At 44.3% G+C, this 12,570-nt stretch overlaps 1 protein-coding gene across 7 annotated transcripts in view; it reads right to left on the bottom strand.

The window, feature by feature from the left end:
- CCM2 (CCM2 scaffold protein) overlaps nucleotides 1-12,570 on the bottom strand; it is a 53,501-nt gene that overhangs the window by 36,777 nt on the left and 4,154 nt on the right. For 5 of the 7 annotated variants that reach the window (XM_027539282.1, XM_027539281.1, XM_027539283.1 and 2 more), the window contains one exon: nucleotides 235-390. The exons of the other annotated variants lie outside the window; for them this stretch is intronic. In XM_027539282.1, the coding sequence (XP_027395083.1) occupies nucleotides 235-333 (99 nt within the window). In that variant the 5' untranslated portion in view covers nucleotides 334-390. Of the gene's footprint in view, nucleotides 1-234; nucleotides 391-12,570 lie in introns of those variants that run through there. 7 annotated transcript variants of the gene reach the window in all.

Raw genomic sequence — 12,570 nt, 5'->3', positions numbered from 1 at the left:
TCCTGACTGACTATAAATTCACAGCAGACCTGACACCCACAGTCTTTTTACTCCTTAGGCGAATATGGACAAACCCAACCACCTACAAAAAGCTCCTCAATCTCTCTCACCGGCCACCGGTTCTCAGACGCGGAAGCCAGCAGGAACCCTCCACCACCCCATGCTCGCAAAGTGAAGGTCACAGGACCCAACAGTCATTCTAGATGGCTCTTTCCACACTGGGCTTGCACCTACCTCGTTCTCCATGGGATACCCTGTCGGAAAGTCTGTCTGAGGAGGAATTTCTCTGGAGGAATTCTGGTTCCTCCCCCTCTGCCGACAGTTACTGTGCATTCTCCTCTGTTCACTTCTGATCTGGTTGAAAAATATGGTCAGATGTTCGCCCTCCCTCTGAAAAAAACATGTGAATGAACAGGAAGACCATAAACCACAGCTTCCTTCTGCAAACCCCACTGAAGCTGTTTAGTTTTTTGAAAAAGTTAAAGAGGCAGGCAACACCCTGAAACTCCTGACAAAATCCAAACAGGCTGCGTGCACAAAAAGATGCAAAGAAAACCCACGCATCTTCATACTAAACCAGTGCTTCTTCTACCTAACCCTACACATCTTCTTACTGAACCCCCACATCTTCTAACTAAACCAGTGCATCTTCTTACTAAACCAGAACATCTTCTAACTAAACCAGTGGATTTTTCTAATTTAACCAGCCCATCTTACTAAACCAGTCAGTCTAAGTAAACCATTACATCTTCTTACTAAACCAGCGTATCTTCTAAATAAACCAGCATATCTTCTTACTAAACCCAATACATCTTCTTTCTAAACCAGCACACCTTCCCTACTATCTCTAGCATGTAGAGCCTATAGGTGGCCTCCCCACATTTCTAGCCAATATGGTATAGCCAGCTGAAAGACATTATTTTGGAAGTCCAACCATTCTGCAAAACCAAACCACAAAGTTAGAAAGAATGAACAAGCAAGCTGAGCGCACTGTTGGGGCTCCCCCTCCTGACCACGAGGTGTCCCTGATGCAGTGGGAGCACCAACCTGCCTGTTTCAGGCTGAGTGTTGTCTGCTTTGGGGCACAGCAGTCCAGGGGTGCCTGGACAGAGCACACCTCCATGACCCCCAGCCTACAAAAGCCTGTACCTGCTTCCAGGACTCTTGAGTTTAAGATACAACTTTGAAACTAAAGAGTATGTCCCTGAGCAAGCTCACTTTTAACTTCTTCAAGGTCAAATCTGATTCTGAAAGGGGGAAACTGGGTTTGTTGATGCTGAAGATTCTTAAACTCTCTAGATAGTCCAAAATGGTTGCAAAGAGGAGAAGCTACTTAATTAACCATTTTGGTTAATTAGAGTGACCATATATAGTCACAACTCAAAACATAACAAATGTAATACAATTTTACTAATATTAATTAACATTAGATTCAGTTCAGTTCAGTCACTCAGTTGTGTCCAACTCATTGCGACCCCATGAACTGCAGCATTCCAGGCCTCCCTGTCCATCAACAACTCCTGGAGTTTACTCAAACACATGTCCATTGAGTCAGTGATGCCATCCAACCATCTCATCCTCTGTTGTCCCCTTCTTCTCCAGCCTTCAATCTTTCCCAGCATCAGAGTCTTATCAAATGAGTCAGTTCTTTGCATCAGGTGGCCAAGTTAGATTTGATCAAATTAAAGTGCTAATTTTCAGTGGTTTTCTGCCCATAAAAATGACTATTTCATATGGTTCAATTTAAACTGCAACAAAGTTTAATATTTCTAGATTCTGAAAAGACTGGTTCAGAACAGTCATTTCATGCCTTAATTACTACCACACATGCTGCAGATGTAGAAAATACAGTAAACCGGGAAAGCAATACCACTCTAGATTTGTTTGAACAAACATCTGGTACTGTCTGGAATATCTCTTTAGAGACACAGGGCACCGCAGGTACCGTCTGGGCTCCAATTTCTCCTTCTTTATAAAAGCTGTCCCCACAGAGCAGGATCAGGTGGTCCTGACGGGAAGGGAATCAAGAGTGAGATACAGAGACCTCAGGATACAGAGCGGTCCCCATGCCTCATCTTGGCTGACTGTGGGGCCTGAGTCCGCTGCCTGCTCCCCAACAGGTTCCCCTGCATGCACACACAACCCTTCCAAGGCCCCAAAGCTGCCACACCCAGGGAAACAGAGGAAACTAAAGGAAACCAACCAGCTGCACATGTAAGCCTACCTGTTCTGTTCTCACAGATGCAATGATCACCAGGGTAGGCATGGAAGAGAAAGGCCAGGGAGCACAGAGGGCAAATGAGAGCCTGGACAGGTGCTTAAATTCTAGAGGGTTTAGAGGCGTTCGAGGATAACAGCATTCATAAATGCAGTTGAGGGAGAGGGAGGGGCATTTCCTACAGACTGTGAGGCTCTATCTAACTCAAGTGTGATGTTTTTTGCAAGAACGCTTCCATCAGGGGGCACATGATATGGGGCAGTGACCTGCCTTGGATGGCTATGGACTGGCCCCTTTGCCTCATATTTGGATATGATATTTTTCAACATTCTAATTCCGCCATTCCTCCTTCTTCTATTAGTAGAAATATTTACATAAAGAGGGCTTTTCCCTCCTAGACTCTGGTAACCCTGAGGTACCAATCATTCAGAGAAGTTAAATGCATCATCCTTTCTCTTTGGCCATAGCTTTCACAGCAATGCCGGTTCCCTGAAACCACCCAAGGTGATCGGTCCATTCAGTTCAGTTCATTCAGTCGTGTTCGACTCTTTCCAACTCTGTGGACTGCAGCATGCCAGGCTTCCCTGTCCATCACCAACTCCCAGAGCCTGCTCAAACTTATGTCCATCGAGTTGGTGATGCCATCCAACCATCTCATCCTGTCATCCCCTTCTTCTCCCACCTTCAATCTTTCCCAGCATCAGGGTCTTTTCCAATGAGTCAGTTCTTCACATCAGGTGGCCAAAGTACTGGAGTTTCAGCTTCAGCATCAGTCTTTCCAATGAATATTCAGGACTGATCTCCTTTAGAAAGGACTGGTTGGATCTCCTTGCAGTCCAAGGGACTCTCAAGAGTCTTCTCCAACACCACACTTCAAAAGCATCAATTCTTTGGTACTCTGCTTTCTTTACAGTCCAACTCTCTCACATCCATACACGCTGCTGCTGCTGCTAAGTCGCTTCAGTCGTGTCCGACTCTGTGCACCCCACAGACAGCAGCCCATCAGGCTCCTCTGTTCCTGGGATTCTCCATACATGACTACTAGAAAAACCATAGCTTTGACTACATGGACCTTTGCTGGCAAAGTATTGTCTCTGCTTTTTAATATGCTGTCTAGGTTGGTCATAGCTTTTCTTCCAATGAGCAAGTCTCTTTTAATTTCTTGGCTGCAGTCACCATCTGCAGTGCTTTTGCAGCCCCAAAAAATAAAGTCTTTCACTGTTTCCACTGTTTCCCCATCTATTTGCCATGAAGTGATGGGATTGAATGCCATGATCTTAGTTTTCTGAATGTTGAGTTTTAAGCCAACTTTTTTAGTCATCTTATGGATGCGCCAGGACACCACAGGCCATTGGCGGCCTCTCCCGCCACTATTAATGGCATAGTGGAATCTGCCACTATTCCGATGGGCACTGCTGCTTCCAAAGTAAAGTGCTGTTCTCAGGCCCACCACCACTCACCAAGGGTGCTACTGCCTCCTGGGGCTCTGTGCCAGAGAGAGTGAGGAAATAAGCATTCTGTGTTTAACAGAAAAACCTCCAGAGTTTATAGAATTCAAATTTAGGATTATAAGCCGATTGATTATCTTCTTTGGTATTCTCTGCACCCACCCAATCCTCCTAGGATGAAAGCCAGTGAATAATATTGCTAATGTAACTATATTCCATAAATCCTAAAACAATTTTAACAGTTGCAAAATAACAATACCAGTATTATATTTCCCTGGTAGCTCAGTGGGTAACGAATCTGCCTGCAATGCAGGAGACTAGGGTTCAATCCCTGGGTCAGGAAGATCGCCTGGAAAAGGAAATGGCAACCCACTCCAGTATGCTTGCCTGGGAAATCCCATGGAGAGAGAAGCCTGGCAGGCTACAGGGCCTAGGGTCGCAAGGGTCGGACACAACTTAGTGACTAAGCCGCCACCACCATTATTACTAATACAATGATTACTGAAAACGATTTGTTTAAAGTTTCTTTGTGACTCTTCTTGTCCTTAGTGCATGTCCCACTGCCGGCCTGCTGTCAAATCTCTATGATTTAATTAACCGGAAGAATTCCTCTCTGTGAGGTTCCGTCTTGTTTGGTTTTGCCATTTTTATAATTTGCTTTTGGTTTTTTTTAATGACTTTATTTTTAAAAAATGTTTGGATTCAACTTGTAGTACTGTAAAACATGGTTTCAAACTCACAAGGCCCATGCTAAGAGATCAACCCCTCCCCACTAGATAACAATCTAAAAAGCATCAGAGCATTCAGATCCATATCCAAGGACAAGGCTCCATGCTGCCTCCCACCCTGCTGAGGATGTACCACAGTTTGGTGAGCCTGTATCCTAGAAGTGGAAAGTGGCCAAAAGGAACAGCTTGGTACACAAACTGCTTCATGTTTTTGCCAATGTTTCCTTGGAGGTTTCTGGAAGTGAGATGCTGGGTCAGTCAGGGCACCTTAGTTCAGCCAGGCATTGCCCCTTACAAGTTGTCAGGGCTGTGCTGGTCAGTTCCTCATGCATGACCAAGCAGGGATTTCTGCTGGCCTGAAAGGTGAACAGGGGTAGCTCATTCTTTTTTTTCTTTGGTCTTAATTTACACTCCTCTCATTATGCAAGAGTCTCAGTTGCCTTTTCACACATTTAAAAGCCATTTACATTCCTTTTTCAGTCTTTTCCCATCTTCTGACTTGTTTTTTCCTATCAGGTCCTATTTTTGTCTTCCTTATTTTTAGAAGCACCTTACACAGGGAGTAGCTACTTTTTGTTCTGTAAGTTGCAAATATTTGTTGTCTTTTTACTTTGCTTGTTGTTTAGTCACTAAGTCACATTCTTGTTTGCAACCCTATGGGCCATAGCCTGCCAGGCTCCTCTGTCCATAGGATTTTCCAGGATGAAACCTGGGTCGCCTGTGTTGCAGGCAGATTATTTACCACTGAGTCACCTGGGAAGAATTTTTACTTTTTGATGTTCATGTTATCAGATCTTCTGAATTTTTCCCTCACTGCTCTGAATTTTGGATAATGAAAGGTTCCACAGCGCCCACATCAATAAAGAATTCACCCATCTTTTTGCCTAGTACCTTTACGGCTTAATCATTTTTGCTTTTACTTAAACCTTTGAACCACCTTTGTTCACTCTAGTGTAGGAAGGATGGATCTGCGACCTGTCCAGTTACCCTAGTACCACCCATCAATCAATATCCCCACCGCTTCAAAATACCATTTTACTGTGCTCTTAGGTTCCCCATGGAGTGAGGTCTGTTTCTGTATTTTCTCCACTTCCTGAAGCTTATTCCAGGACAACCCCACAAGCTTTAATCAGGGGGATGACAGCATGACCCAATCTGGGGTTGTTCCCTTGTTTTTCTTCTTTTTCAGAGATCGTTCTTGCCTGTTTATAACACAAATGAGCTTTAAGTCAAGTGATGTCGCTCCATTGAGGAGTCCAAAGGTATATTTATTGGGATCATATTAAAAATTAACTCAAGGAGAACTGATACAGCCATGACGCCCTTATTTACCCGAAGTGTCTTCCACTCCTTTAAGTTCATGTTTGTATGTTTCAGGAGTTTCTCTCATAGAGATCTTAGTTCCCCTACCAGGGACTGAACCCGTGCCCTTGGCAGTGAAACCTGAAGTCTTAGTCACTGGACCACCAGGGAATTCCCTGGATGTTTCTATTAATTTTAACCCTAAAGTATGTATTTGTTATCGTAAATAGGATCTTCTATTGTAAGTTGGAATTCCAACAGAACAAAAAGAAAAGCCAAGCTGGCTAGGGAGGCTGTGGAGCAACTGGGTGGGAGGAGATGGCTACTGATACAGGAGCCCAGACTGGGATGTGAGAACTAGTCACGGAGGTATGTTGGGAGGAGGACAAGGTTTAGGAGCCTGATCCCCCATGGCCTACATATTCCCGCGTTGCTGAACTGAACACTGACTGTGGTTTATCCGTTTGAGCTGTACTAGCTGTTTTCATTGACCCATGTAACTGAGAGAGAAGCTGATGTGAAGGCCTGGAGACTGGTGGAGGTGACCCTGCATGGCAAGCCCTGTCAAATGCACGGCAAGAGTGGCTGGCAGTCCTAAAGGACCAAGACACACTACTGAACCCATGTCTGGGCTCAAGGTTCCACCGAGTCAGGGTAACAGAAGCCACTGGTCGATGGAGCCCTCAAACAGAAGGGTCACTGTACCCACCTGACCCAACATGGCAACAGGCCTGAATGTGTTGCTACAACAGGTAGCTCCCTATCTCCCGCCTCAGACGCCACCAGTGCCTTCCAGAAGAAAGCTGTGCCCTCTGGGAAGAAAACAAAAGTCAGTCTGCCTGCACCTGGCAAAGTGAGCAGTAGGTCTTTACTGTCTGAACTCTCCATCAGCCACCCAAAGCCAGCACATGCCGAGTGACGCTGGAGCTTCATTCTTGTGGGAGTCACAGCAGACTGACAGCCACCACCTCAGCACTAATCCTGTAAGGGTTCACAGGAGTTCCCAAGCTAGTTTTGCAGTTTTCCTTAACTTTGAAATTATCTCAAGATAAAAAGATTCTTAAACACACACAGCAAAACAACACACATTTTACAAGGGCATGCACAAACAAAAGGACCTGAGTGAAATAGGTAAGGATGGTTGTCAATAAAAGAGGGGTATGAAAGAGGAGTGAGGACTGGGTTTCAAAGAAAAAGAACAAATAAGTGAAGAAATAAAACCAACAGAAAACACCAGACAGGCCTGGCAGGAACCAATCATATGTATGATTAACTTATTCCTCTGCGTCTGAGATCCAAAAATGGAAGAAAAAAGACAGAGGCAAGAACACAACACTCCACTGCTGAAAGTGGGCGTTCAACGAGATGAGGCAGACAGAGGAGGCAAACCCAAAAGGGATGTGGTGCTCAGGAGTCTCTGGAAACAAGGATTTCCCAAGCAGGTATTTGGTACTCTGGGAAATTCATGGCTGTGGAATGTCTTCTACCCAGAGAATTCCACGTGATAAAATACCACCAAAAAAATGTGCTGCAATGGGTTTTTCTGCCTCTGGTAATTATAACAAAAACACAGCTCTGGGGGACTTCTCTGGTGGTTCAGTGGTTAAGAATCCACTTTGCAATGCAGGGGATACGGGCTGATTCTTAGTTGGGGAGCTAAGATCCCACATGCCATGGGGCAACTAAGCCTGTGGCCACAACTAGAGAAGCCCACATGCTGCGAAGAAGACCCAGAGCGGCCAAAAATTTAAAAAGAGAAAGACACTGCATGCAGACATGCAGCTGGTGTGGCTATATTAATATCAGACAAAAGAGATTTCAAAAAGAGGATTACCAGAAATAAAGACCGTCATTCCATAATGAAAAAACAACCATTTCAAGACACAGTAATCCTATATATGCATATACATAAGAAGAGTTTCAAAAATACACAAAGCTAAAACAAACAGAACTACAGGGAGAAACAAGCAAATCTAAAACAGTAACTGGATATTTTAACACCCCCTCTCACCTCTCTCCCAATAACTGACAGAATTAGCAGACAAAAATTCAGTAGGAAATGGCTTGGCAGTGTTTTATAAAGTTAAACATATAGTTCCCATATAACTGGGCAAGTCCATTATTAGGTATCTGGGGAAGAAAAATGACAACATATGTCCGCACAATGAGTCATTCACAGATGTTCATAGAAGCTTTCCATTATAATACAGAACTAAAAAGAACCTAAATGTCCAATAAAAGGTGACAGAAAACAAATTGTGGTATATATGTAAAATAGAATACTGATGTTGTTGTTCAGTCATTAAGTTGTATCTGACTCTTTGCGACCCCCATGGAAGGCAGCACGCCAGGCTTCCCTGTCCTTCACTATCTCCTGCTGCTGCTGCTGCTAAGTCGCTTCAGTCGTGTCCGATTCTGTGCGACCCCATAGACGGCAGCCCACCAGGCTCCCCCGTCCCTGGGATTCTCCAGCAAGAATACTGGATCTTGGGTTGCTATTTCCTTCTCCAATGCACAAAAGTGAAAAGTGAAAGTGAAGTCGCTCAGTCGTGTCCAACTCTTAGTGACTCCATGGACTGCAGCCTACCAGGCTCCTCCGTCCATGGGATTTTCCAGGCAAGAGTACTGGAGTGGGGTGCCATTGCCTTCTCCCACTATCTCCTGAAGTTTGCTCAAACTCATGTCCACTGAGTTGGTGATGCCATCCAACCGTCTCATCCTCTGTCTCACCCTTCTCTTGCCTTCAATCTTTCTCAGTATAGTGTCTTTTCCAACGAGTTAGCTTTTCTTATCAGATGGCCACAGTATTAGAGCTTCAGCTTCAGTCCTTCCAATGAATATTCAGGACTGATTTCCTTCAGGATGGACTGGCTGGATCTCCTTGCAGTCCAAGGGACCCTCAACTGTCTTCTTCAGTACCACAGTTCCAAAGAAACCATTTATGGCGCTCAGCCTTCTTTATGGTCCAATTCTCACATCTATACCTGACTACTGGAAAAACCATAGCTTTGACTAGATGGACCTCTGTTGGCAAAGTGATGTCTCTGTTTTTAACATGCTGTCTAGGTTTGTCATAGCTTTCCTTTGAAGGAGCAAACATCTTTTAATATCATGGCTGCAGTCACCATCCACAATGATTTTGGAGCCCAAGAAAATAAAGTCTGACACTGTTTCCATTGTTTCCCCATCCATGTGCCATGAAGTGATGGGACTGGATGCCATGATCTTAATTTTCTGAATGCTGAATTTTAAGCCAGCTTTTTTACTCTCCTCTTTCACTTTCATCAAGAGGCTCTTTTGTTCTTCTTCACTTACTGCCATAAGGGTGGTGTCATCTGCATATCTGAGGTTATCGATATTTCTCCCAGCAATCTTGATTCCAGCTTGTGCTTCATCCAGCCTGGTTTTTCGCATGATGTACTCTGCATATAAGTTAAATAAGCAGGGTGACAATACACAGCCTTGACGTACTCCTTTCCCAATTTGGAACCAGTCTGTTGTTCCATGTCCAGTTCCAACTGTTGCTTCTTGACCTGCACACAGATTTCTCAGGAGGCAGGTAAGGTGGTCTGTAATTCCCATCTCAGAATTTTCCAGTTTGTTGTGATCCACACAGTCAAAGGTTTTAGCACAGTTAATGAAGAAGTAGATGCATCCCATGCATTGGAAGGCAGATTCTTAACCACTGGACCACCAGGGAAGTCCCTAGCTAATGTACATTTAAGATGCATACACTTCACCATACATAAATTCTACAGTAACAGAAAACTGTAAACAAATATTGAACTCTAATGATATGTATGCTGAAGTGTTTAGATCATAGTGAACTGATGTCTGCAATTTACTTTGAAATGCATCAGAAAAATAAAATGGGTTGATGGATGGGTAGAAGGATGAAGAGATGGGTAGATATGGGATAAAACAAATACAGCCAACATTAATGGCAGAATACACTAGGCAGTGTATATATAGGTATTTGCTATAAAATTCTTGCAACTTCAGTGTATTCAAAACTTTTCATAATAAAATGCTTGGGTAGGGATTTCCCTGGTGATCCTGTGGCTAAGGCTCCGTGCTCCCCATGCAGGGGGCCTGGGTTCAATCCCTGGTCAGGGAACTAGATCTCACATGCCATCGTGAAGATTTCAGATTCAGTGTAGCCAAATAAATAAATACATAATAAAAATTTAAACCCTTTAAAATGTTTCGGGGTGGGGCTGGGTGTGGAGGAAGCAGACTATGGCTGCATACTCCTCTTTCGAGAAGTGGGGCTGAAGATTCTCAATTATTTGGGAAAGGAGCCTTAGAACAGAGCTGAAAAGGTCTGACATCAGATTTCCATGGGCAAGTCCACTCCAGACACTGTGCATATCTCAGAACAAAACTGAAGAGTGATATGTCCACCAGCAGTAATAAAATACTTAAGACACAGTCGGTCCCAGAACATTTCCTGACACGTGACAAGGAGGATAACATACCTAACACACAGGTCTGTTCGAGGCATTTTAATTAATACAACTGTATCCCCACCATGTAAACAGCAAAAGGAAAATGGAATATTCCAAACCACACCTGACTGCAGAGTTACTGTAACAACACATGGAAGCACATTATATATCTGGGGAAATAAGTGCGTGTAATTTCAAATTAGAATGAAGAATAAACGATTCAAATAAAAGTTTCTCTTCTCAGAGTCACAGGTAACAACACAGGTGAAACAACATACCCAAGCCCAAGCGGGTGACTCCCATAACAGGTTTTACTGAAGAACAGTAACACAATAGGGTCAGACTGACCATTTTTCTCACTTTTGGAATTCAACTATTCGTTCTGCCTCCTGGGTTACAAGATACATATGCACTGCAGTTCACCATACTAAGCCTCAAACAAAAGCCCAAACTCCAACTTCCCACTGCACTCCCTAAAGAGGATTACTTTCATGGCACTGTACACATTTAATGCCTGTGATCAAATCACCTAATTCTTAACACAATCCAGCAGAAAACTGCTACTGTTCAGGCATACTTAGGAGGAAAAACTGTAACATTTTTGGCACTGGCACAGACCTAAGAAAAAATGTCCTTTTTATCCCTGCTAAATTGACAAATCCAAATCTAAACTCCCTCTCAACTGCGTAACTGTTAAAACTGAGCACCACATTTGAAGAAGAGCCACTGGCCTTGGACTGAGAGATAAGAAAGAGCAAACAGAGTAGTTAGAAGGCCCACAAAAATCCCAAGCCAGGATGATAGCATGGAGGCTGGGCAACACGGCTCAGCCCCATGCCCTTCCACAGACCCAAGGCCACACAACCACAGACAGTGGTCAGTTTGTGGCCCAGAGCACATGCAGATGATGCCGCCTCTTAAAGCAGCTCATCCATGTCTAAGGTGACAGTGGAGACCAGGTTCCAGAACCTCTGGGCTAGATTGAGACAGGGCCCCACCAAAACCATCCTAGCACAGGACTGACTACACCAGACTCAGCACATCAACCTGATGTTCAGGGTCAGCCTCAAAATAGCCCACTGTCTTAGTCTGCCTGAGCAAAGCACCACAGACCTGGTGGCTTCAAAAACAGGTATTTCTCCCAGTGCTGGAGGCTGCGCGTCCGAGACCAAGGTCCTAGGGCCTCTTTCTCAGCTTAGAAACGCTCATCTTCTCCCTGATCCTCATGTCGTCTTTCTACTGAATGCACATCCCTGGTGTCTCTTTGTCCAAACCGCTTCTTCTTACAAAGATAACAGTCATATGGGATTAGGGTCCATCCTAGTGACCTCATTTATCTTTAATCACCTCTTTAAAAGCCCTTCTCTAAATGCATACCCATTCTGAGGTATTGGGGGTCAGGGCTTCACCACACGAATTGGCGGGGGGGGGCGGGCAGTGTACAGTTCAGCCCGTAACAGCTGGGGGGGCAGCGGTGGATGAGGAAAAAGTGTACCTGAAACAAGCTGCCCATGCACTGACGATACTTGACATTGAGGTACAGGGGCTTTGTTAGATTTTCTCTATACTTGTACTTGATGTCTTCGTAACAAAAATGTTTCCTTATTCACTCTTATCAAATCACACTCGTTAAAATCCATCCTCGTCTGTCTACTGAGCTTCCCCTCAAGCTCTGTGGCCACAGAGCTCACTTGTCTCCTTAGCATCTGCACCCAGCGCAAAGTCAATGGCAATGAACAGTTCTTTAAAGAATGAATGAAAACCCCCAATGGCTTCAGCTGTCCACAGGACCAAAACCAAACTCCGCCCTCCCATGCCCTGGGCCTCAAGCCCTCCCCAGCACCTCTCCTGCTTCTGCATATCACATCCATGGTCCCCCAGAGGAATTAGCGGATGCCTGTGTCTCTCCTGATATAATGGCACTGGCCCTCTCTCATTCTCTAACATAGTGTAAAGAGCTTACTCTGCAAATAAAATGCAATGTCTTCAGCCCTTCTCACTGCACTAAGCATTAAACAGGCACTCAAATATATAAACAGGATGATTTCACACAGATCAGCTAAATCTATAGTACTTAACTGAGTCACACCAGGGTGGTGATGAAGATGGGGCAGCTGGGTTATTACTGCTGACAGAAATGAAGAAATAAAAGACCACAGTAACTGCAGTGACCAAACCTATAGGGGACAGAAGGCACTTGTTCTTGACCACACAGGGCAGAATACTGACATCCCTTCTTATTCCAAAGCAGTTCCTTCTTTAGACTTGTCACAGAAATGTCTTCCCTTACTGTCTTCCTCTCAAATGATGATCAGAGCAGAAACAGAAAAGTACTACTAAGATTCTGATGAGCTTTCTAAGTCTAAACTATCATCATCAGTGGATTATCAACCCAACTGAAGAAGAACAGGGAATCTAAGTTCCTA

The sequence above is a fragment of the Bos indicus x Bos taurus genome, chromosome 4, assembly GCF_003369695.1.
Source record: "Bos indicus x Bos taurus breed Angus x Brahman F1 hybrid chromosome 4, Bos_hybrid_MaternalHap_v2.0, whole genome shotgun sequence".
NCBI classification, from domain to species: domain Eukaryota; kingdom Metazoa; phylum Chordata; class Mammalia; order Artiodactyla; family Bovidae; genus Bos; species Bos indicus x Bos taurus.
Note: the sequence above shows the minus strand (reverse complement) of the source record. Positions and strands in the feature narration are given on the sequence as shown.